At 33.8% G+C, this 27,636-nt stretch overlaps 1 protein-coding gene across 2 annotated transcripts in view; it reads right to left on the reverse strand.

The window, feature by feature from the left end:
- The window catches only part of TMPRSS15 (transmembrane serine protease 15), a 58,019-nt gene that overhangs the window by 29,165 nt on the left and 1,218 nt on the right, over positions 1–27,636 (reverse strand). The window contains exons 2-15 of one of the 2 annotated variants that reach the window (XM_042809750.1): positions 26,749–26,879; positions 25,723–25,790; positions 25,188–25,232; positions 23,537–23,679; positions 21,829–21,876; positions 19,028–19,069; positions 17,643–17,762; positions 11,446–11,554; positions 9,232–9,341; positions 7,715–7,852; positions 6,362–6,511; positions 3,821–3,923; positions 3,240–3,390; positions 2,341–2,482 (exon numbers count right to left, since the gene is read on the reverse strand). In XM_042809750.1, coding sequence (XP_042665684.1) covers positions 2,341–2,482; positions 3,240–3,390; positions 3,821–3,923; positions 6,362–6,511; positions 7,715–7,852; positions 9,232–9,341; positions 11,446–11,554; positions 17,643–17,762; positions 19,028–19,069; positions 21,829–21,876; positions 23,537–23,679; positions 25,188–25,232; positions 25,723–25,790; positions 26,749–26,879 — 1,500 coding nt within the window. The remainder of the gene's footprint in view (positions 1–2,340; positions 2,483–3,239; positions 3,391–3,820; positions 3,924–6,361; positions 6,512–7,714; positions 7,853–9,231; positions 9,342–11,445; positions 11,555–17,642; positions 17,763–19,027; positions 19,070–21,828; positions 21,877–23,536; positions 23,680–25,187; positions 25,233–25,722; positions 25,791–26,748; positions 26,880–27,636) is intronic. The other variant, XM_042809752.1, reaches the window with a different exon arrangement.

The following is a 27,636-nucleotide window of genomic DNA, read 5'->3' on the forward strand; positions in this document are numbered from 1 at the left end:
TTTCTTGTTACAGTGCTCTAAAATTTAATTTTGCTCTCAATTTGGAAGAATTGGTTCCTTCCCTGTTCTAATGCAGTAGATTTAGAGGTGATAGATTTGATAGAATCACAATATTAGTACACGGAGCACCGGTATAAATATAGTGCATATAGTCTTTTTCTATCATTTTAATTTTAGACTTCTATTAGCTGTATGTTTTGAAGGGAGCAACTAGCTGTGTCTTGTAAGGGACAGTAAATATAACAGGAGGCAGTTCTGGAACATGTTTTCTGATTTAATGATTTCAAGCCTTCTGAGAATAAATCTGGAAGTCTTTATTTTCCCCAATAAAGTTCATGTCCACATTATGTTACAAAGCCTCATCAAATGTTTTATTTTGCCACAATATCTTTTCAGATTTGTATCTGGTTTTGAATGTATTTTGAATGTATTTATGTCAGTTTTTGAATGTATGTGGAACTGTTTACATCATATGGAATTATTCTTCATTGTTTTATGTGCATTTCTTAGACTTAAAATGATGCCAATAGGTATTTTTACATACTTTTTCTCAGTGAGATTCTGGCTCTGTGACCTGGCTCTGTGAAATTTTAATTTATGTGGAATCTTAAATCTCTGTTTTCCTTTACAGGACTCCACAATGTGGTGTGTCTAAAGCAAGATGAATTAATATATGTAGAAATGTAATTCTTACTATTTCATTAATTTTCAGTTGATGTGGAGAAAATACACAAGTAACATCAACTCCTCCTCCTGTTTCCAAGATTCAGAAAGGAGGCCAAGAAGACGGTTTTGTGAGTTGAAATCAAATTCCTCATAGCAGGGGAAATACTCCATCCATTGTTACTAGAGCCAGTAGCTATTCCTCACAGGGAGATAATTTAGCAAAGCAAGATCATGTTCAATAGGCATCTGAATGAGATGCTACAACATATGGTTTAGTAGCTTAGTGGTAGTAATGGTGATAGGAGAATGGTTGGACTAGATGATCTTATAGGTCCTTTCCAACCTTGTGATTCTATGATTCAGTGATTCTGTGAAGACTGATAAAGTCAGGAGTTGGTTTTGGCACATTTGTTATTTATGCAAATATTGAAATCACTCATTAGATCAGACAGACAAACAACTTTGATTGTTGTGCTGTTATTGTTTTTTTTTTTTTTTTCCTGCCATCAGAACTCCTCACTCTGTCTTTTCTGTTTTCCTACTAAGACTTTTTACAAACCAAATACTGCTCTATTTTTCCTTTTTAATGTAATGGTACCTAGAATGAATAACAACGTGGCCAAATGCAAATTGGAAGATCTCACTCACTGTGAGCCTTGATCCAGATAAATACTCCCATTTTGGGTATTAAATGGTCATATAGATAATTCTTAAATTGTTCTGGCACTATTATTCTTTCATTACCCTTAAGCATTGGATTTTTCATTGTGCATGTGTTCTCAGAGTTTGGTGAACATATGCTGTCGAGACGTATGGAGATATCATGATGTGATTTTGCAAACTCTTTTCTCACTATTAATCATTTATAATTTCAAATACAGAAGTTACTATCCTCATCTCTCTTTGTTCTCTCCACCTTACTGTTGTACTGAAAGTTTTACTAATTAAAGATTTGAGATATAAATACTAAATTCTTTACTAATGTACTGAGCCTGGCTGGGATGAAGTTTATTTTTTCCAAAGCAGCCCATATAATGTTGTGTTCTGCACTTGTAGGTAGAACAGAATTGATATTGCACCAATATTTTGGCTAGTGCTGAGCTGTGCTGGAAATCATAAAGGCAATCTCCATCCCCCTCCAACACCAGTAAGCTGGCAGTTGACAAAAGATGGGGAGGGGACATTTCAAGGGCAGCTGAGGTAAACTAACCAAAAATATATTCCATTCTGCTGGTGTCATACTCAGTTACAAAAACTGGAAAAGGGGTCGTGGGACTCTTGTTATGAACGCGTCTTTCCTTCAGAACAAATACTATGCAATGAGACCCGGCTTGCCAAGATGTGGTTTCCTTGTGGCCAAGATGTGGCTTTCTCTGCTCCTTTGAAGGGGAGTGAAACAGCAGCTTAGTGGATTTTAGCAAGCCATCAATATGAAACCACCACAACTTGTCTTTCACTCTTCAAGTTTGGAAGATAATGTACTGATAGCTTAAGCCGTGAACCTACCAGTTATATTGCTATGAATGGAGTCATGAGCAGCAAACCTAATTCCTAACAACTATTTTGAAGTTAATTTTATAATGTTGGAGAATTTTGTAAAGCTGAAATGAGTTTTTGAATCACTGAAACACAAATGCAGGAAAGAACTGATAATCACCAATCATGTTTACTTACTGGGAACTGAAGCAGTAGTAGTGGCAATTGGAAGTGCAGTTGGCTCTACATAATTGCTTTCATTACACTTTCCCTCTGTCAGGCTAATATCATCCAAGGCAATTTCACTTGGAGCAATCTTTGTAAAGGCATCAAATATAACCTGAAATTAATCAGAAATATATATATGTATATATATATATATAATGAACGAATGAATGAATGAATGAAACACATTTTATCTTTCTGACATTTCATTTCCATTATAATCTGAGCTGGTGCTACACTCAGAGGTGGGTATCAGAGATGAGACAAGATTCCCAGCAACACAAATTCCTACCATGCAAACAGAATGAATCATTCTAAGGAATGCAGGAACTTTATATGTGATGAACATAATTTAGAACTATTCCATAATTTACATATAAATTAATGTAATTTTTGATACACAGCATTCTGTATCACTTACCAGTCCAAACCTTGCGATATAATGGCTTATCTACATAAAAAAACCTGCAATTTATCTGATGTTCATTACTGTGTTTTACTATATACGTATTTAAAGAGATCCTGCTATCAAGGCATTTGTGCAAAAGACATTTTTATGTCTTTAAAATATATGGTATAGGTATATAGTATATATAAGTAAAGTACTGTAACTGTTCTTGAGGTCCCAGAACACACATTTGCTAGAAATGTGATGCAGCCAGGTCACAGACATATTCATTTCCTCAGGCAGTGGATGCATCTATCTGATAGTGTTTTTGCATTGATAAAATCTACTATAGCAAGATAAGCCATCAAAAAACCTATGGAATAAATGTGGAGCTGTGGATCATTCGGTTCATTTGGAACAAAATTGACATCAGTTAAAAAAAAAAAACAAACTAAATAAATAAAAGTCTAAATGTTAAACAAACCTTAAAATCAGATGTTTCATTTAAAGTTACTTGTCCGTAAACCCAGTTTTTTCCATAGTTTCCTTCTTTCTGGAAAATTACCTTTTCAAGACCATATTCACTTCTTACGTTAACGCATAAACGGTAAATGTTAGGACTGCACATGTAATACCTACAGGGGTAAAAGCAAAGTTTTCTATTTTTAGAACAAAATTAAACTGTGGAGTAATATCTAACTTTTTAATGTTAAGAGTTCCATTTTTCTTGATTAAAACTGAAAGTTTTATCTCGTTTTTTTGCCACATTATCCGTGGATACTTAAGCTTTGTGACAAAAACATTTCAGGAATTCTTAATATTTCTGTGTAGAAATGAATGCTGGGTATGGGGTGAAAAAGAGAATACATCAAAGCTAATTGCAAGACTCAAACCTATAATGGAGTAAAAGTTTCAGAAGTTAAGATTGGTCATAGCAGTCTAAAGAGATGTAGGCTACTACACTGACTTGAACTAATATATATGAAAGTAACTATTTGTTTTTATTCTTAAATGAATGATATGTATAGGATCCACATGTAATATACAGAGGTTACATAGCACTACCAAAAACTTAGACAAGATGGATCTGAGGGGATCAAAGGCAAACTTTGAAGTCGAACTCTTCCTCCTTCAACTCCAAGTCCTGAGGGTGTTGAAATATAGAATCCTGCAATATAATGAGCACATTTTAGAGAATACAGAACTTTCATTTTTCAAATGAGAGCAAGGTGTTGTTTTTATTTTTATTTTTTCTGTTTAAAAATAGTATTAATACTATCAAGCACAAATATTTCTAATGGATTGAAATATCCCTGACACAGTAGAAGTGAACAGTCAACAACATTAAAATGAGCTTTTAAGCTTGATGGATGGTCCTCAGAACTAAACATGAAATGAGAAACTAACCCTTCTAAACTCTGGGAGATCTGCATTTTCTTCAGTAAAGTCAGGTATTAATTTATTTCTGCTTAGTTTATAAAGATGCCATCCTGTTTGGCACTGTGGCTTTATAGAATTTCTTAAAGTGCCATAGCTTTTATCTACATAATAGTGTGAGATACAAGGTGTGTGTTGAGGAGTGAGAGAGTGACTATGTGAACACTGTGTAGCATGAGGAAACATCATAAAAAAGAAAGATATCTTATTTGGAGATTTTTTTTTAACCTTTCTGAATTTATCCTTTGCAGCTGGGAATTTGAACTTTCCGCTGCAATATGGAAATACAGTACAAGGCCAGGGTACAGAAGCGTTGTTTTATCACAGAAAAGTGAAAAAGTAGACGGAGAAAAAGTCCTAAGATAAGACTTTTGCCTTATTGAAATCTTGGCTGTAATTTCAGATTTTATTCTCTCTATCTGCATATCTAGCTAATTCCTATATATGCAAATATTACATAGAATTTAAAAATAATTATAATTAATGTACATTATACCACATTTTTATTTATACCTCCAGACTAGCTAGAAGATTCAAGTACACAAGCACACAAAATAGTGTGAAATATCAATAAATTCCTGAGTTGCTTTAGAAAATCATATATCAAAAAATAAATGATATCCAGATTTAGAAAATAAGAGTGACATTCTTATTTAGAAAATGTCTTTATATAGCCAAAATGAAAGTCCTCTGTCTTTATATCATCAATTTTCTGAGCATTCTGATTCAATTTAGGAAAACTTGTCCAGTAATGAATGATGTTTTCCATTAGCACTTCTGCTGTTAGAATGTTCGTTACATTGGATATATAATTTTTAATGAATATACTGACGTGTAACACAATCAGATGTAAACAAAAAGTGAAATGAGGCTTAAGCATAATCTAATCAAAATAAATAATTTCTAATGGAGGTCAGAAGTATTACAATGGTTTGGTTTTGAGGCTTGTTAATATGTTTTAATTCTTCTGCTTGCAGCAAAAGAAATAGGGCAGCAAAACAAACGTACACTGCCTACATAATATCTAGATGTTAACACTATAGTTTATGCTTTTATTTCAATTAGAAATATTAGAAATATTAACATTCAAAATAAAAATAACATTACATATAGTAACATTCTATACATCAGTTTAGACCTATGAAAGTGAAAGAGAAAACATCTACAATATGTTAGCATTTTCAAGACAGCTGGAAATTATTGTCAAGTGTGTCAGGAAGTAAATATTACATTCTCTCATTTGATATGTACTATAGGAGTTGAGCAGGAAAACAGTGAATTATTTAGAAAATGTTCATTTACTCAGAAAGAGGAATAATTTGTATACAATAACATGCTGAATTATATTTTTCTTATCCTCTGAGTAACTTTTGCCAGAGTAATCTGCAATTTTTCCAGATACTTGTCACTGTATAATTTATTTATCATGAATAGCACACATATGGTCATTGTGAAATCCAGATTACATTAATTACTTTTAATTGGGCTGATCAATCAGCTGATACAGATTGTTTGGTTTTCCTTCTGAACTAGAAAAACTTCTGGATTCAATTTCAGAAAAGCACCCATTGTATGCATTCAAACTCTGATTCCTAACAGTATTGTCTCTGTAATTAAAATCCATGCATGATACGATCACTCTTCTGATCAAGATATTTTCCTATAGATGTTCCTGGAGTTTATTGTGCATGTGTGTGTTGAAAATTAGTGCGTCTGATGTGATATTATAACTAGGAAAACAGAAGACATATATACCACTCAGGTCAACATTTTAAAATAAAAATTATTCTATGACTGTCATGATGTAGACACAGATGAAAAAGAAGTAGTTTTGGAAAAAAAAAACCCAATAATAATTTTTCTTTCCTTTAAGGTAAAGAAGGAATTTTTTTTTTTACCTAAAACGCTATTGTATAATATATCTTTCCCAGACTTTGAACCGTGTTAAAATTCCTTGATACCTCATACCTTAATCACTTCATATATTCCATTTATTTCTAGTTTTGGTATACTTACACAAGATGAAAATGAGTTTTGTCTGATAGCTCTGAATAATTTTTATGGCAGAATAAAATTGCATCCTCTCTAAAGAAAACAGTTTAGACTTATACAGCATAAGCTAAAATAAGCTTTTCCTTTAATATAAAGGCAATTTGTATGTTACCTTACCTGACTCATTGCCAAATGTATGATCAAAATCAGGACCACTCAAAAAGGGAAAGGTAGGGCCCTGATATCTTTCCCAGTCTAAATCATCATCTAAATCTTGTATCCAGTAACAAAAGCCATCTTCAAAAGTGCAACTGACTTTCTCAAAATCTGTTAACAAGAACATCTAGTAAATAAAAATGACAAATAGATTAAATATTTTCTCAGATTTACAAAAATGACAAAGTTTAAATTTTCAAATGCATTTGAAAATTGAAGCCTATGGTGACTCTCTTCTAAGAAACATGATTACTCACTGAAATGTGTATTTTTTTATTGTCAACAATTCATTGTTGCTGAAGGTGGCCTGAAGGTTGCACTCCTTTACCAAACTTCTTTCCTGATCATTTGCCAATAAGTGGTGGATGAACAAGAAAGGAGACCTGCATAGCAGACCCTAAGGACTAGCCTTCCTCTTAGCCACAGTTCAGGCTGCTCCAGCTGAAAGGGCTTCCTATCAGAGCCACCAACTACAAGATCAATATATAAATGCTGTGCTTCATGCACCAGGAATGTTCCTTTCTTTGTTCTCTTCTCCTTCTTTGATCATACAGATTCGCTGTGACATCGCTTTTCTTCCCACAATTTGTCCTGTGTCTTTTCGTGGTGTCTTGAATTTCAAATTAGCCCACATGACAAGAATTTAGTGACATTTTGGATGTTTCTTCTGCAGCATACCCCTTTCTAGTCACATTCCCTATTCATTTCTGCTCAAAATTTAACAGCCTGAAGCAATCTTCACTTGCAAAATCTGCATCTAAGTTTTTTTAACAACTGCTAAGGTACATCAGAGCATGAGTTGTATTGCTGGATTTTATCACTGAAGACTTGTTACATCTGGATCCCAATATCTATTCACGGAAGCAGTGTTTTCCTTAATGGTTGTTTTACCACTTGGAGCTGCTATTTGTGGCAATGAGATAGGACATGAGAAACTGGAGAACAGGTATTGCCTAGAGATAACAAAGTAATGATTAGCAGCAGGGATTATACTGTGTTTGATAGTGAACAAACTTGCTGAAAAGAATCTCAAGGAAATACAGCCATTGTTTTATTCTTTTATTTTAACAGCTCAAGCACTGTAATTCAACTCCCTATTGCTAGATCCAGCCTGTATGACTGTAGACAGGCATTCTGAAATCAATGATATGGTCTGTAAAAAAAGATGAAATTTCCCAGTGTGGGCCAAGGTAGAGGATTGAGGCTAGAAAATACTGCTTCTCTTTCCATTTCCATTTTATAAAATGAAACATATAGTCTCATCAAGCATTGCAGACTACCACAACTACAACAATAGCAAAAAAGAACACTTACTTTTTAGTTCACTTGCATTAAAAGCAGTGTATGTTGCATTAAAGCCATTGTAGTTTACAGAATAATCAGATGTAAACCTGGCTGTAACCTCATGAGAAAAAATGTGAACTGTCTCAGGATTAGACCCTGAGAGAGAAGCTGAAAACAAACAGAGAGTAAATTAATCAGTAAAAAAAAAATCCCATGTATAATGAAATCCCCAGCACTGTTATAAGAAATAATATATTAAAAAGTTCTTATGAATTTTAAATAACACTCTCTCTTGCATTGTGATCTGTCTATAAGACCTTCAAAATCCTGAAGCCATTTAGTCATTTGGCTAAATACAATTATTCTGCGTTTCCCATCTCACGTATCTCCCAATATGGATATCATCAGCTAGTGCAGAATCATTGTCTATATTACAGTGTGATTATACTTTTATTTTGTTATAAAATATCCATATATTAAAATCTAAAATCTTCATATACATGCTTCTTATGCTGCAGATTTTTTCATTGTACAGATATGCACTCTGAAACTCTGTAATAACAATAGTGAATATATATATTTGTTATATAAACTTTCTGTCACGGTTTCATAATTAGTACATATGCTTACAGACATTCGAGGAGAAATTTTGAATTTAATGTAAAATTATTTTATTTATTTAAATGTAGAGTCTACTGGAGATGTACCTTTTAACTGCAATGTTTTACAAAACCAACTGAAGGACAATCTTTAAGTTTATATCATTGCACTATTACCAGACACGCCCACAGCAGCCTTAAAAAATGTGCAAGTTAATGGTTGCTGCAAACTGTACTACTGAAGCAATCTCTCTCACAGAAATTTAAATCCCAAAGTGGATTTATATTCAGAGCAGTAGAAGGAGTGGAGTTTCTGTACTCTGTATTCCACGTCTTTCACTACTTTACAGTCCCATTCCCTCCCTGCTTCCAAAAATATGAATACATATTAAAGATCTTTCTGACTTAGAAAGATTTCGGATCTAGATATTTATCTTCACGTACATGTATTCCATCTATGATGGAATTCATCTGGATAAACTGAATCTAGTGAAAAATGGGCAGAAACCTATTTTTCAAAACAGAATATAGAGAGAAATTAGTTATCTGTCTTCAGTATCTTCACTATTTCCAGGTCTGAGTCAATAATGCCACACATATAATAATTTGCAGAGTACCAAGTACTCATCCTATCAGCTTCAGTTTAGATCACTTATTTTAATGTCACTATGGATGACATTAAAGGATCATGGCAATAGTCAAGGTATTTACATTGCCCAGATAAGGCCTTTAAAAAATTGTGTTTTCGTACATGTTAGGCCAACGTTTATCTGTCCACTACATAAGAATGGTTGAGTATATTGATATGAACTTCAAAAGGAAAACTCTACACAGATTCATTTTTTCAACATACTTTAGACATACAAATGCATTCCTCTTCAGTTTAAAATCTTTTACTACATGAATTCAGTTAATGGGAAAGTAATATTAGCTGAAAAATAACTTTACCTCTTAAAGTCTTGTTTTGTCCTATACCTTCAAAAATGTTTAAATTGTCCATATACTCCTCTGTATCAAAAGAAGTGAAGTTCACCTTAATGGATAATCCTTGAGGCACTCTAAGATGAAAACAGAAATGTAAAGCAGAAAAGATAAAAATTTAAAAAAATATACTGTAACAAATTTATTGTATGCTTGAATAACAATCAGTTCAGAACCCGAGTGAAATAACGTCAACCAAGATGATTAATTAACATTAGCAATTTGGCTAACTCCTAGTTTGTAGAATTGCAGATGTAATAGGGCATTGACCTTTTGTAAAAGTAGAGGTATTCCTGAACTCACTGGAGCCAAGAATATTTTAGGAACTGAATCTTTTAAAAATTGAGAATATGATATTCAGTTGGACAGCCATTTTTTCTCTGTGGTTCATTAATTCTAAATCACTTTTGAATACATTACTGATAAATAGTATCTAGCTGCTCAGGCAGAATTCTCTAAGTCAGAAAAGTAGTGTGATGCTATCAATATGAATAGCAGGACATCAAAATCTTTCAAAAGAGACAGATGTCAATCCTTCTTGAAAATCCTCTTTTATTATGAGGTCTTTTGTTAAAATGCCTCTTTAAATTTACATGAAGAGTTGAGACCTCAAAAACATTGTTTGAGAATATGTTATCAAATCTAATAATCACCCAGTAATTTTAATAGTATTTATAATACTAGTAATTTAGTAGTATTTATTTCAATAAAAGTGTAAAAATTGCTGTATTTTGTTTTTACTGAAATTATATTCATTTAGTAACCTAAAATTAAATAGATATATTTGTGGTAGTAAAAATTCCAAAGCAGTGCTATCATGCTATCACAAGCAGCTTCTTATATCATCCTTTGTTGTTTTTGGAATTGAAAGAGCCAATAAAGATTTTTTTTCTTTTTAACAGCAATCTGCTGGAACTTATCAATACTGCTTAGTAGAGAAGTATGATCATTTTTTTTATTTTTTTTTAAATGTTTTTCCACTGGTAAACAATAATCATTTGTTTTAAAACGGTAAAACATTTTGTTGAAAGTTCAAGAGGAGCTAATCTTTTAGGTAAATATTGAACATACTGCTCTTACTTTTGAAAGGAGAAGAAATTGCTTCTTCATGGAAAGATTAGAGGGGTGGAACTGTAAAATCAACACAATCTTTTGCTTTTCTTATGACACACTATATATTAAAATCTCTGTGGTGTAAGTATTGGTGAATGGAAGGAGCAACTGTATCAAACAAGAAAAATGATGACTTATTCCAGAAGTGTAAAGGTGAAGATTCTGAATGAACTCAAAGAGTAGAGCTCTCAAAGGAGTCTTTGGAAGGAAGAATTTCAAATCTTATTCAATTTTCAAAATATTTCCTTAATCTGTTTTAAAACTTTTTTTTTTTTTTTTTTTTTTTTACAAAACTAATACTTCTCAATATCAAAGAATGGTTGTTATTATAAAGCCATCATCATAATCACTGTCTCTCAATTCAGTAACTTCTGAACTGACAATCATTCTGTGGATTTTAGACGCTTCAAACTTCTAATCACCTGTCTTATTTTAGGTGTATACTTTAGGATGAGATTTGTCACTATAGCTATCTTTGTTCTTCCTGGGCAATAAAGAGAACCTAGAGTATCAAAGTCAAGTAGCTGTCCATCCCTATAGGTGTGTATGCTTGCTTAAACAAATTTTACCTCCGTTGCTGAGAACTTTCGTTCTGTTATGATGCTATTCAGTCATATGTGTAATTTTAAAATATTTCTAAATGAATTAGGACCTTAAATACAAATAATTTCAAATTGAACTTTGTATCCCTAAATGATGGGAATTCTTGAATTCTCCGCTTTTTAAAAATAGTGATGTCTTATAAAGTTAGTAACTAAAGGCTACTATATACTATATGTATTGCAATTATTTTGAGTTGTATGATTTATTGTAAGCTTACAAATACATTCTTGTACATACACGCAGCACAACTGAATTATCAAAATCATACACCACAACTATCATTATTAGTGTCAGTTTGGGGTCTGCAAGTTTTTAAAGAAATACAAAGGAGAAAATGCTATTTCGTATTTTCCATGCTATGATATTTGAGAATACAAACAAATGACAGAGGGTTGATGTACAGGAAACAATGTCCCCTCATAATTGAACAAATGTTAAGTAGAAAATCATCAGAAAATGCCTTACAGTATAATCCACTGGCAAACAATATTTGCATTATATGGTTTTGGATAATTCATAGAGTGAAAAGACCCAGAGGAATCAGTCAGCATGAATTTTCCATCACAAATCGCAGCTGTAAAAATATAATGAAGAACATTTGTCAAAATGCCGTTTGAAAAATGGAAGCAGTGTCAAAGTGATAGAGACCTTAAATATTAGTTTGCAACTACTACCTAGAAAATACCTTGTAAGCAAGAATGGAATGATAAACTAAAACACATTACCACCCCACTCCCATTTTGAATTCCTGTGATTATTTAATCTCAAAATACTACAATATTATAGACAATTTAATTTTTACGTTAGAGACAATGCAACTAATCCAAACTAGTCTAAATCAATCAGTCTAATTAAAAATCTGATTAATTGAACTGTCTTTCATTTTACTTTTTACATTATTAAAGAATTTTCTCTTAGTATTTCTTATCTACTGCTATTTTAAATGAGGAAAACATGTCTGGAAACAATCTGATATCATGTTAATGATGTCAAGAAGGGATATGGTTGACATTGCTTTCTCTACTTTTACGAGCTCCCTGGTTCCTTACCTTACATTTTACTAATTACTCAAAGAGCTAAGTGGATATTCTGTATCCTTTCAGCTATCAAGTCTAAACCAAACCTCCTTCATTATGATGTAATTTTCAAGATATTTGTATTAGTTTTATTTTCTTGGTCTTGCAATTTCATTTTATGCATGTTCAGTTTAAAAATCAATTAGTTAAAAAAAAAATCATATTTTTAAGCTTCCACAAGACTAAAAATGTTAATTCATGTAGAGTTTTTTTTATTTCTGAAGACATTGAAGCACTGTTGAAACCTTTGTTGCATCTCATTGAACGTGATGCAAAGATTCCGAGGATGGTTTTCCTTCAGTTTTTAGGAAAGCATCATATTTTCAAATAATGCTATAATCAATACATGATTAGCTGAAGAGGTAAATAACAGGTTCATCAGTTTGAGACTGATAACCAGAATTAGATACAGCTTTTCATTAACGTCAGAAGTGAAAGCATACCTATAATGACTATTCAAATTATGAATGATCAATCATATTGAAAATTAAATGGAAATTTTATTGACCATAGTTCTCCTCTGGGAAATGATTACATAACATGATAAATCAGTACTCCTTGCCTGTTCACTTGATAAGTGTAAAATTCTTTCTGACTATCACTGCAAACATAACATAAAAATCAGGCTTTTTTTCTGTCAGGTTCAGTCATACTGTGTTAATAAAGGCTGTGTAGAATGAATTTCACTAACAATTACAGGACTCAAGAATAAGCTGGAATAGAAACTTGTTAGCATGTTCCATTTTGCAACTCTCATGGTCTTTGGGAGGAAGCCAGACCATGTATGGTTTTAAACACATGGAGAAAGTAGGTCTATGAAAGAGACTTACTATTCTATACAATCTTCTAATCAGGTTAGTTTTGGAGCAGGCATAGAATGACTTTTTCTGTCCCTTTGAATATGTATATTCCCTGTTTTCACTAATGTGCTAAAATTTACAACTATTTTTTTTTTTACTTAATGGACAGAGAAAATACTATGGATATCTTTCCAAAGTCAGTATTAATAAAATATTCGGAAATAGTAGAGGAAAAGAAGAAATCATTAACAAAGATATTTAATGGTGACATTTAAAAATATAAACCCACAAGCTTAGTTTTCAGTTATAGCAGAATGATACTTTGGCTATACTTGTGGGATGAATTTCAGGTGTCAACACGCTTAATTGCACATGCAGTCACCAAATGGAAACCAACAGACATGAGGAACATAGGAAAAGGACTGGAAAAAATAACAGATACCATGAATGAAGAAAGGGAAAGGCAGTGCAAGATAGTAGATACAAATAGTAACAAATAATGTGATATAGAATTCCCTATTTGATGCCATTATTAGTGTAAGAAGAGTAAAATTAGTGTAAGAAGAAGAAGAAAAGTGCCTAGCTCTGAGGTGTGAAGTGTGAAAAACAGCAGTACTGTTAACAAATGGCTAGCAAGATGCATGCTAACCTAAAAAGGGTTTTTTAGTACCTGCAATAATAATTAAAACCTCTAACATACTGTTTTTATAAAAATAGTGACTATTTTGCTCTTTTCAATAATTACTTGCTGTTCTTGTTTTTTTTTCCTGTTTCTTCTTACCTCCTAAGAGATATTGAATAACCTGAAACAGGACAAAGAGATAAAGACAAAAGCTCTTAAGTTGCTCTCCACTGTCTAGGAATAGTAAATGCTTGATATCTTAGGAATGACCTGGAGGGTGGCTGGAAGCCATCAGTATGCTCCTAGCAGTTCCACATCGCAGGGTAGAGACTAGCAGAGTAACAAACAAGTACACTTTTTCTTTTTCCTGGAGCTCTCAGAGAAGCCTCAGCTGTTCTCCTAATGAGACAGGAGACATCTCTTATAGGCATCACTTTCACTGCTTCCCAACATGTCTCTGTCCATTTTTGTTTATTCATGTGATATACAGGGAGTATTAAGAAGGCTTAATCCTGTTATTCCTGCATTCCATGGAGAAGCTCCCTGAACTGGTCAGATCAAGTCCACAAATTTCATTTGATAGGCTCTTTCTCTGCCAAGGGCAGCATATTTCTTCCTGGCTTTCATATGATTGATCACTCTCAGTACTCTAGTAATGTTGTGAGGTAGGTAATCACAAAATGTTAGCCTAGACATATAATAATTGAGATGAGAGTCTGCAAAGTGAAGCAGCTCCTGGGCTCAGGCTCCAATCTCCTTTTCCTTATACTCATGTGCTACATGGCTGCTTTTCGTCATTGCAAGCTATTATTAATAGATGCTGTTCAGACTTTTGCATTTCTCTAGAGACCCTTTCACTGAAATTGCTAACTGTACTTTTGCAATGGCCTTTTGTTACTGCACTCCATTGCAGAACTAGAGAGAAACATTTCAAGATAATTTTCATCAATAAAAGCAAACAATGAAGGTGTTCATTTTCTGAGAATGTTAGACTTTCCTGAATTCTGTTTAATGCACAAAAAGACTATTAAATATTCCATGCATATCCTATATTTTAATACTACAAATGTACTATAAACTCACAAGTACTCAACAAAGCTAATCACCATAGAAAAACAAACTGAGTTGTTTAAAGGGTGGCAACTCCATTGTGTGAAAGAACAAGAAGAATTACCTTCCAGCTATAAAGCTCACTGTAAGACACTGACATATTTCTGAAAATCTAGACAATTTTACCACATTGCAGCCTTCAGGACACTACTGAATCATGTATACATAACTTTGACTGCAAGTGGATGAATATCAATGTATGAGTATCAATTAAATTCTCATCTATAACAGGTCGGGTTGTAATAAATTTCATAAAATATAAGTAAAACTTATAAATTTGAATCTAATTATTCAAAGTAGCAAAAAAGATTTTTATGAGATATATATTGCTAATTATTAACTATTACAAGGACCTTCACTTTTTTAATTAGCTGTGTCCACAATAAAAACATAACTCACCAAAACCAAAATCCCACATCTTAGAACAACAGTGAAAAAATAGAAATAAATTACTGAATAACTCTTTGGTGTTGTGCTGTCCCAAACCCTGCAGTGGCTACTTTAGGATCTTCAGCTTTCCTCAATGTAGAGTGATCTTGCATCTGATCATGCAGCTCTGGATGCAGCTATTAAGATAAATAGAGATTTTGATGTGTTTCAATGGATATGCTAAGTATATTGAAAGATAGTTCCCCCAAAGTTTTGACTAGATCTCCCTTCTCAGCTGGCTGCAGTCAAAAAAATGTAAGTAACAAGCAGGTCTGCAATTAGCACTTTGGTGTGAAGAAGATTCCACTTCTGACAGAAGTCGTATAAAAGTTATTAAAAATATCAATCTTTTGTTTACTTCTTTTTTTTAAAACCAGAGTTCAGCAATTCACATATTTCTGAATATTTAGGCCAGACTGACTTCATCACCCAGGAGAGCTCAGAAATATGTTTTCACAACAGAATTGAAATAAGTTTTCCTGACTCCTCTAGTACAAAATCATATTTTCTAAAAAACACCTCAGGGAGCTAATTGCTCCAGCATCTCTCAGAACATTAAAAAGTTTTCTTTGCAAGAAAATACTAGAGGTAAGACTGTGAAAAGCAACACAGACATTAGCAAGTGTACCTCCCCATCAAAAAGCTGCATTTTGGTACACAGTAACAGACTCCTTGGTACTATTTGACAGTACTCACTGCTAAATGGAGCATTGCCAATTCTGCACCAAAAAAAAAAAAAAAAAAAAAAAAAAGGGCTCAGGGAAATTAGGTAAGGGTGAAGGATGTAATTTTTTTGGTTGTAAGATTTTCACAGAATCATAGATCAGTTGAGATTGGATGGATGAACCTTGTCCAACATCATGCTCATGCAGCGTCACCTAAAGCTGTCTGCTGAAATGTTCACGTTATAGAATCATAGAATCACCAAAGCTGGAAAAGATCTCTAAGATTATGTAGCCCAAAAGTCTGCCTACCACCACTATTGCCCACTAAACCATGTCCCTCAGTACTATATCTACATGGTTCTTGAGCACCTCAGGGACAGTGATTCCAACAACTCCCTGGGCAGCCTCTTCCAATGCACTACCACTCTTTTAGAGAAGAAATTTTTCTTAATGCCCAACCTGAACATCCTCTGGCACAACTTGAGGCCTGTTGTCTTATTGCTATCATCTAGTAGAAGAGTCCAACTCCCACCTGGATACAATCTCCTTTTATTGAGTTTTAGCGACTCATAAGGTCTCCCCTGAGTCTCCTCTTCTCCAGACTAAACAATCCCAGATCCCTCAGTAGCTCCCCATAAGAACTGTGCTCCAAACCCTTCACCAGCTTTGTTACCTTTCTATGGACATGCTACAAATCATCATTGTGCATTTCTAATTGTGGTTAGCAACTTAATATTTTTCTAGTCCCATTTCCTAGCACTCAATGTAACAAGATGGAAATAGATTGCCAACAAAGGGTGCCATGATGTGAGTCACTCTCAACCATTCTGCCCGCAAGATGTTGCCACAGGACACCTCTATCGCACCAACTAAGCCTGAGAATGTGGAGGCAGGAGGGAGGTGGCGGCACTTCATGTGAGATACAGACTCACAGAATGCAACTTTTCTGATAGAGCAGTAACCAAACTTTCAAGGAGGTGGCCAATTGATCTAAATTTCTTACCACTAAAATGAAAAAAATTCCTCTCCATTCAGTATGAACGGTTTTAAGCTCTATGAATCCTTAGCTATGTATAATCATTTCACAGAGGGCAAATTTCAACTGTTTGAATTTACTTTATAATTTTACCAAAAATACATTTAAATAAGAAAAACAAATCTAAATAAAAAGTAAATTCAAGATATCATTAGTTTAGAGAGTACACTTTTAGTTGAAGCATAAGAGATTTTACCAGGAAAAGCCAAACAGATGTTTTATAGCTAAAGTTACTGTAGAAACTTTACAATGGGATCGGGCATATCAGCTTAGTTCTTGCCTCATTTTTCTATGCACAAAGCCAAAACCAATTATCTGGTGACAGAGAGAAGATCAGCAAGGAGAATACATTGTTTTTAATGAAAAGCATAGTGAAATAAAATATCACTGAACCAGAGCGTATCTAGTATATTGTGAAAATCTGTTTGTAGTATTTTTTATGATGATATTTTTAATGATGGAATCAAAAGATAAACCTGTCTTCTAATGCTGAATATGACCGTAAGTAACTTTTGATACTGGATAATGTGATTTAACATTTGTTTTTGGAAAGAACATATTTGGTATTACTAGTACACAACTTCACATGAGATTTTGACATTGTTTTATATTTTCTATTATATTTATTTCTATTTATATTAATTTATTTATAGTTATTAATACATATATTAAACATCATCTTCTATATCATTTTGTATTAATGTAGATGCCTTGTGTTATTTTCTTCTTATATACTGAGCACATTATTCATCAATTAAAATTTTAAATGAAATTGCATTTACAAGATAAGTGTTATAACACTTAGATATTGTTGCTAGTATTTTTAGCAGAGTTAATGAAGCTAATTGCTTGTGAAGTACTTAAAAATACTGACAGTTTTAAGTATGCTCAGAAATACTGCTTTAAATAGATTTACATTCTTACCACATCTTTTTTCAGATTCATCTGAACCATCTGGGCAGTCCAAGATTCCATCACAAAATAAATCCTTTCCAATGCAGGTTACTCCATCATCACAAATTTCAGCAGGCGGCAAGCACTCAACTGAAATAGAAAACAAAACAGCAATAACAATAAAGCAGCAATGCAGTTTTACTACAATGGAAAATTGACTTACTTTTGGCTACTCTAGCACAAATCAAACCAACCACTCTATTGTGTTTCACAAAACGGCATTTTTAGAAGCCAGGAATGAAATATTGCATACTAAAAAGGAACGTTTAGCACAGAGTAGAGAATGGTATGAGAAGTGGCGTATTTTAAAAAATTATGTTTGAAGCAGGGCTAGAAGAAAATTTCCATGAATTCCCATCTCCTTCATCTACTTAAATAAACTATTTCATGCAATACACTGAATACATTTTCAAATTCATTATTTCTTTGTAATTTGATTAAGTAAATGCATTTTTTATATAAATGTATGTAAAAGTAACAAGGACTGGAAATTTTTTTTGATGTATGGTAATGTTTCAGACTGATTTACAAATAAAAACTTTCAGCGTTAGCAGCAAAAAGCAAAAGAGCTGCCATTTTGAATCCAATCGGTAACCAAAACTACGTCAGTCAAGTGATGGAGGTGTTAGTGTCAATAAATTAATTGCCATGGATGAGTAAAGATGAGACTGCATTCTAGACAGAAAAACAAAACCTTATCAATAATCTAGGAATATGCTTTGCCCAATACAGAAGAAAACACTGTTTACATATGACATAATCCACTCTAGATTAGTTCTTCAAATCATAAAACTAAACAGCATTGCCATCTACTGGATATAAATAAATTAACATTTTCTAGTGAAACATTTTGGCTTCTTTTGGAAACAGTAAATTATCCTTAATTGCAATATGACTGCTGAAGTCAACTTAGAAACGGCAGTAAATAAATAAGACCCATTTAAAAATGCCTATAAATGTCATATATATTTCACCATTTTATGAGACTAGGGAAAGTTTTCAACAATTCAAACAGGTTTGGCTTTCCATCCATCAGAATTACTGTGAGAGTTTGTTACCAGTTAAGAATTTCCTTTAAACCCTAAGAAATAATATGCATCAAAAATGAATAGTCAGTATGGGTGTCAATATACATATATCAGCATTTGTACAACTCGTGAAGCATTTGTGTAGAACGTACAGTCTCTTTGAAGAGGCCTCTCTTGTCAAATCAAAGGTAAATCTGCATATTGTGTACTTGCAGAAATGGAATGCAAGAAATAATATGAAAACAAGATATACAAAAACAGTGTAACCCTAAGATCCCAGACTATTTCATGTAATTGCCCTGCTTCTTCCCATACAGAGTTACCTACCTGAAGTTATAGCAGCCTTGCTTGTTGTGAGTTGTTCTGAACCTGCATAAACACAACCCTGCATTAGAACTTTACTTCTTAGTCTCTGAAAGTACCCCTACAGTTGTTTAGGCATTACTAAGAAGCTACTGATCTGCTGTTATGAGATCTGCATTATTCACTGCATCTTGAAACCCCAGCTCAGGTAATGGCATTGTAACTCCAGTTTAAGTGATTTGAATCTGATTGTCAAATGTCAAAATAAATTTAAGAGAAATACATGGAAACCAAAATTATTGTAAATTACATTCTTTTGTACTTAGTCTCATGCACTTTCAATAACTTCAAAATGCTTTTAAAAAATTTATTGAAAGAATCATAGAACATACAACAATAATGATTTCTTGTCTTCTCTTTCCCTTCCCTATTCTGATTGGGGTTGATGCCAGAGAACAGGCAGACTCACAGGATTTGTTGAATAAGAGAGAAGTTATGAGAATTTCAAATTACTACTAAACATATAAGTACTTCTTCATATAAATAACATTGCCCAACAAATTAGTGGTCACAGTATAAGGAGACTCAAATCTGTGTAGTTGCATATTTACATACTGGCATATTTACATATATGTGTTTTTACATGTTTTCAAATAATCAAACGCCTAGGTACTTGAGTAGACTTACATTAGTGATAGTAAATTGGAAAAAAATCTGTTTCATACTTTCTTATGATTGTTCCACATACCTTTCCACAAGAGATTTTTTTAATAACAATCTTCATCTTATTGAGGATGTTTCTGGACATTCTCAGTTCCTGCTTTCTCCTTTTTTCCTCTTTAAATTTGTATTAGCATGCCTCTGTCATTTTTTACTTATATCAACACTTAAATATGTGTCATTACAGTCAATGACCCTTTCAGTTTATGAGATGACAGACTAGAAGGAATAAAGTGGGAAATGTAGTAAAGTCTTCTTTATAGTTTATCATCTATCACTTTTGCTGTTAGTAGTTGCTGATCACTAGAGTCAGAGACAGTTAACTTTTGTTAGATGTTCTTACTCAAACTTACTGGTGCACAAACTTGCATGAGGATTTGCTAATAATTTTCTATCAAATCATGTTGATTTGGCAAACACTATTAAGCTAAGCTAAGTCATTTTGTAGTAAATGGACCATTCAGGTCCATTATATGCAGCAAATCTGAGGAAAGAGTTCAAAGACAGAGGAGAGAGCAGAGAAAGTGCAGGAAGTGTGCAGCTAGATGGACTGTTTTCCTCTGTGCAGCAGAGGACATTACTCATAGCTTCACAGTAGTTTGTGAAGTATTACGTGCATACGTATCTACCTAATTTACTTCTTGTTGTCTCATTTAATGGATCATTATTTTGGGAGGAAATAACTGTTTAATAGGTGCATGCATGAGCAGGCTGTTCTAATAAAACAAATCTCGAAGGTTGTAAAAATAGGGTTATTACAGGTGTTACTCCCAAATATGCACATATAAGTTGATGACAAAAGTCACAAAAGCAAAGGCATAGGACAGTGGCAGAGGCATTGGTAGTATAAATACAAATCATACATGCTCAGTTACTGAGCAGTTTCACTAACAGAACATGTGAGGTGGATAAAGTAGGCTTTAGGGTTAACAGAGAGAGTAAGCCCAAGTTCCAACAGATATACCATACTGCATATGGTAAAATGTGGACTTGGGACTAAGAAAGAACAAGGAAGCTAGTAGTATTAGCAAGCATATAAAAATAACTGGATTTGGGAGTTGGAATCAATGAGCCTTGTGGGTCTCTTCCAACTCAAGGTATTCTACGATTCTGCGATCTCACGGAGACCCAAAAAAAGAGGGAAGGAATCCATCCATGCCAGAAATACTATTGCAATTCCAGTTTAGGATGCCAGCAACTCCCTGCTCCCTTCCCCCTTCCCCCTTCCTCCTCCTCACTCTCATTTTCTTCTTGCTATGGACTAGCAACACTGACCTTAGGACTCAAAGTGACGTTCAGATAGCAGGCCAGAGAAAGTGATAGCTAGGAGAAAATCTGTGTATTATCAGTTTTTAACGGTATCACTGGAAATAAAGAGTAGCAACTGTATACTTTGGACTATGTGCGTTAATAGGCCTATAAAAGGACTAACATTTATTTATTTATTTATTTATTTATTTACTTAGAGTGTAATTAGGCTACTGAGAAATAGTTGGCTCCTATATTTATAAGTCCATACGTAACATATGTATCTTGACTTCATATTAATTGCACAATGTGCCTGATTTGGTACCACGATTCTGCCCTGGATAATTTATATGTGGCAACTTGTATGTATTATGTGTATCTGTATCTTGTGCTAAAAAGGACATATTACACTACTCGTCTCTCTGGCTTACTTTTGGTGGGTTTCTACTATGCAAGCTTGAGAGACAGAGATGTGTCTGCCCTGTTCCCTATACTCACAAGTCTTCCAGTGATAGCAGAATTAAAATCTACTAACATTACTCAGTGTACTAGGAATCGTAGTATGTGAATCTATCTATCTGAATCTATGAAAATGTCAGCATGTGGCTCAGATGGTTGACAGATTCAACTTTTGTTTTGATCCTCAGAATAAGCTCTTACAGCTTTTGTACAAATTCAGATTACTGGTGTCCCGTATGGTCAAAAATGATGAAGGGCAGCTATCACTGAATGAACACTGACAATTCCCAAGTATAATCAAGGCGGCTTTCTTAAACTAGACCAGCTGAACAGTAAGTCTATGTTTCTTCTGCTGTACAGATGCAAAAAATAGCTTCTGTTTCATGAAGGATACTGACCTGATGAAGTTAAAGGCAGTATTGTAGTAGCAGGATTTTCAGCAACAACTGAAAGAAAGCAAGTTCATTATGAACTCCTTTTATAGTGCAATATCTATTTTTATACAAAATAGAAAGAAAACACAGTCAAAAATCCTCAAAAGCTGTGGCTTTTTCTTATTTGTATCACTAACAGTATCCTGCTTCTCTATTTTTGTCCATTTCTCATTATTTTCTCAGACTCTGACCTTCCAAAGGAGGAAAAGTCTCGTAATTCCCTTCTATCCTGAGTCTCTGTTTATTATCTCACATATAAAATGTCTTTATCTTGGAAATCTCTTGACTCTTTTATACCATGGAACTTTTCAGAGCATCTGCATCATAAAGCAGTATTTATATCAGATAAATTAGTTAAAATTAATCTGGAATTGTTTGCAAGATAGAAAGTTACTCTTAGTCACTATGGAAATTCATTTGGAGCAAAACACAGATAAGTGTTATAGTTCGTTCCCTCTATGATATGAAATAGAAACAAAGTTTGTCTTGAAGAACATACTGAGACATTGAAAGCAAAAGAGCTATGTATACGTGGGATCGTTAGTTACAGTTGTTACTTTATTGCAGCACTCCTGATAGAATAGACAGATGACATCTCATGTGAAAAGAGGCATTTTAATGATGCACATCAAGAAAAGTTTTACTGCTTCAAAATTCATCAACAGATATGTAATCTTTTAAAAAGCTCTTCATAATTTCGTTTGGAGGCATTTTTCAAGTATAATAAGCAGTTGCTTTCCACAGTGACATGCAGCTATTTAGAACAAGTTCTTAAATGTGGTGCAGATAGTAAAAAGAAATAAAGATGTCAGGACTCTAAATTTAGCCTTTGAATAGCGGAAGTACTTTGCAAGAAATGCACCTTTTAGAACAGCGTAAGAAATGTTGCATAACAAATGTTTTACTCCTCTTAAGGCAATCAGTAGCTACTTGATAGTAGCTCCATCAGGTCTTCAAATGTCAGCTAATCAACTTCTACTTCAAAGGATTCAAATTGTTTTCTGTTATTATACTTAGTGAAGGCCTATTTTGAGTTCTACTGAAATTAAAAAAAAAGATTCTCATTGATTTTGCTGGGCTTTTTCTTAGGTTTTGCCCTGTTTTCTAGTACTTGCTTAAAATCACTATATTTGAGTATTTCCAAAATTTGAAAACATCTAGTTTTTAAAGCCGCATCATTTGTTTCCCATTTACACTTTACCTCAGTATCAGAGGAATTTGATACTAAGGTATCCTTCTCCAGAAGTCACAGACTGTATTAGCTTGCTATTCTTTTTGACATCTTTTCAATAAATAAGTCCTCAGTCACTGTGAAGCTGAACCACTTTCCTTATTCTTGAGCAAAACAAATTGATAGTTGCATTTACTTATGAAATACAGTCCAGGCTTAATTGCATTAATCTGAGGGACAATGAAATTACAAGTGTTATGCTGCATAAAATAGATGCAGTTGGGTGCTTTTGACTGGGAAATCCCTACTTTTACCTTTATTTCTTCCACAGGGGACATACACTAAACTGATTCATACTTTCTGTTTGACAAAGTTCTTTCACCTGCTGATGGAGATGGAGTAATGGAGAACACCCATAAGCATAACAATCCTTCTGATGGTTGGGATCCAAAGTTTTTACTCATATTAACAGCAGTTTTCAAGGATTTATATTAGCATTACCTGTGATTTGTATGCTGTTCACATCAATTTTCAAGGTCTGAGAAAGATCAGTTGCATCTGAGTTGATACCTGAAAGTAACTCATTCTTTATTTTCTCAGCTGTTATTCCCTGGGTAAGATAGAGGCCGAAGATCACAACAACACTAGCAATATAAAACAGAAAGTTAAGCAAGATAATGGAATCTATGATTTGAGTTACTGACATTTTGACTACATTTAATTATAATAGGGGTTTCACTTATAAACTTGTAGTATCATAAAGTGATGGCTGGTTAATATAAGGAAGGAAAAACTCTTGATTTTAGCTTAGAACATTAGAACATTGGAGAAACCATTTTCATCTCCCTTGCAACTCTTAGATCCATTGTAGGAGAGGAAAAGCAATAGCACTATTATTAATGCAATGAAAATGAATTGGAATAAACTGAAGAAGTAGGCTTATTCAGTACTTAACAGGTCTTCTAGTTTAATCTCAAAAATATTGATGGTGAACCTGAAGTTTTCACAATATAAAAATACAACACAAACTGGTCAATGCTGGATAGCAAACATCCTCTATGGATTATGCTTTCGCAAGGATCTGCTGTGTGATTACCTATATTTCCATAAGTAAACAATAATGGATATAATCATAGATATTTTGAAATCAGTGGTTGTACTTTATTTAACTTCTATGAGGCCTGAATTTTATCCAGAATTTTGTTTATTTGCAGTCTCTTACTCCATCATTATATACAATATTTGTAGCTAGATTGAAGTATCTGATTGAAGTCAAAGTATGATGTGTGCTAAAGATATATATTTTTTCCATTTACTTAGATTTCAGTGTGGTTGTTTATTTTTATTCCTAAGTGTTTATAGTATCAAATTGAAACAGACTCAGCAGTGTTTTTTGATATGGCCTGCAGCTGTACTGCAGGATTGAGCAGTTTGCAGTGTAAGGAAAAACTCTCCTCTTTAATTTCTTGTTTTTCATAACCTCTAGGCTGTGCTGAGTAAACAAAAGCTTTTATTGCTTTCATTGTGACTCAAAAGAGTTTTAAAGGTCAAATAATAACAAGGTTGCCCAAAGGGATAAACACCTTTTTAATGGCAAGAGTCAACGTGAAAATCATTTTTGAAATAAACAGATGTTATTTCAAAGCAGAAATGAAGACAAATGTCTAGATTTCTATTGCATTTGATGAAAGGAAACAAGCTGTTCTTTGGCATAATTGATCTTCTCCTGAAAAGGCATTCAAATATAATAGATGTGAAAACCTTAAAAGTAACTTTTTTTTCCCTTTATTTATAATCAGAGTTTTGAGCAACTAGCTCAGACATGCTTCTATCTTCAGTGAACAATTTTGATAAGTCTAATTCTACACGCAGAAACAAAAGTTTGCTACTTGGATCCATCTTCACAGAGACAAAAGTCTGCATGTAGTGCCTACTTCTTTTCCCTTAGTATTATAAAATAGTATTATAAAATCCTTCATAAGGTTATCGTAGTCCATCTTTCCATGTAATTTGTTTTATAACGTCACTATTGATTCAAATCTGCTTCTGATTTTCAGCATAGATGCATTCATAGCTGGCAAATATCCTTATCCTGTTAGTAAAATCCCTGTCTCCTGCTCATGTCTAACTGAAAATTGTTGTATGCAATTACCCTGTTTCAGATGTCTTCAAGATTTCATTACCTTCTTCAGGGTTCCTATAGGAAAAAAAGAAAAAAGCATATTATTCTCCTTGAGCTTATAATGTTTAATGCTATGGATAGGATGCAAGTGTGTTCTGGAACTGTATAAAAGTGGATTATAGTGTTATATTTGCTGTGTACACTCAAGACCATGTGAAGAGCGGTGCAGGTTGAATTAGTACCACAGAGTTCGCTGCATTTACTGAACTGTTTTGCCAGATAGCCTTCTGTAGGACAACAGAGATAACAGGATATTGAGAAGTGAAATTAAGCTACTCTTACTCTGTCTATACTATGGATTCTTTAGGACACACAGGATGCAGCTTTAAATGGTGCCAAGTGACAGCTTCACTTGCAAATTCCTTAAGTGATACGATTTAAATGGACCTGAGTCCATAGAGACATATTAGTATATTTCCATTCATCTCAGGTTATGCCAACAGAAAATCTCTGTCCTGAACTTTATTCTAGATAGGAAGAACAGCAAACCTGCAAATTTACTTACTTGAACTGGAAAATTTCACATCTCTCAAATTTATTTCTCAGATCACTTGCTTGAAAGATTTCTTGTATCTGTACAAAAAAGGTAAATTTTTAACCAATAAAATAATGAAAAATACACGTACTTGCACACTGCATTCATGGTTTTAATATATTTTCCCTCCTCACACCTCATATCAGCAAACTTTATTTGATGCTTCACTGATTTTCACAAAGAAAGAATATAATGGACATGAGGATGTTGGTCGACACTTGTCTACACATGAGACAGCAGCGTGCCCAAGTTGCCAAGAAGGCCAATGGTAGTCTGGCTTGTATCTGAAGTAGTGTTGTCAGCTGGAGCAGGGAGATGATTGTCCCTTTGTATTCAGCTCTGGTGAGACCACACCTTGAGTATGCGATCAGTTTCATGCTCCTCATTACAAAAAAACATTGAGGCCCTGAAATGTATTCAGAGAAGGGCAATCAAAGCTGGTGAGGGGTCTGGAGCACAAGCCTTGTAAGAAGCAGCCGAGGGAGCTGGGACTGTCTAGTCTGGAGAAGAAGACACCCATAGAAGACCTTATCAATAAAATCTCCCTGGAGATTGCGGTGAGGTGACAGTTTGCCTCTTTTCCCATGCAACTAGAAATAGAACAAGAGGGAATGCCTCAAGTTGTGTCAGGGGAGGTTCACACTGGATATTAAGAAAAATTTCTTCTCAGAAGGAGTGGTCAGGATTTCGAACAGGCTGTCAGGGAGGTGGTGGAGTCACCATCCTTAGGGATATTCAAGAAATATTTAGATATGGTACTAAGGGACATGATTTAGTGGAGGAATATTGATGGTAGGTGGATGGTTGGACTGAATGATCTTGAGTGTCTTTTACAATCTTGGTGATTCTATGATTCTGTGATGATTTCTGATCAAGCTTAAGATACTAAATGTCACAGTCTGGGGAAAGTAAAAATGCATCATCAACAGGTTATGTTAGGAAATTAATGTAGCTACCGCATACTCTTGGTTTAACCAGAGATAAATAGGTTCTTACCAGGTGTTCAACATCAAAAGCAAGGACTTTGAAGTCCCCTGATGATTTATCTTGCAAAGCAGGAGTGAATGATGTCCCAGAAATTATTTTAAATGTTCCTGTGTAGCCTTGGCTATTTCCAGAAGTTTGAGCTAGATTATTAAAAATATAATTAAATATTTATAAATAACATAATAATTATAATAATATAAAGGAATGTATTATATTTTATTCTATGCAGATCATAAAGATTATTTTTTAACCTGTTTTGCTTTGTATAAAGAGATTTTGCCAAGTGCTGATTTTTCATAAGTGTCAGATCATTTTTGACAAAAGTAATAACTGTAAACATATGAATACAATTTGCCCTTGGTTCTCATTACTTTCAGTTTCACACTACATGCTGAACTTTCCAGCAGCAGTTTGAACAGTTAAAGGAGACAGTAGTATTACTGTGGGGGGGCCTGAGCACTAGAACAGATTGTCTGGAGAGGCTGTGGAATCTCTGTCCCTGAAGATATTGAAAAGCCATCCACACATGGCTCTGGGCAGACATCTCTAGGCAGCCCTGCTTGAGCAGGGTGTTGGACTAGAGTGTCTCCAGAGATCCCTTTGAAGCTAAATCATTCCCTGATTCTGTGAATCTCTATAACATGTGAAACTATGTCTAATATAAGGAACAAAACCTGGAAATTCTCAGATAAGAGCTGAATTAATGTGACTGATAGAAGATACCTTTTGTTTATCAGCTATATTACCAGGGGTATTTTTAGAATGGGATTAATGGCATTAAGATCCAAGAATGAATTTAAATAAAAGAGAAGCTAACTAAGAAGTACTGTAACAGACAATTCGTGATGGAGGGGCGTAAGCTGGTGACATATTTCCTAATATCAACCAGTAATTATA

The sequence above is a fragment of the Centrocercus urophasianus genome, unplaced genomic scaffold, assembly GCF_019232065.1.
Source record: "Centrocercus urophasianus isolate 14NV4802_14NV808 unplaced genomic scaffold, USGS_Curo_1.0 seq_12, whole genome shotgun sequence".
Classification (NCBI taxonomy): domain Eukaryota; kingdom Metazoa; phylum Chordata; class Aves; order Galliformes; family Phasianidae; genus Centrocercus; species Centrocercus urophasianus.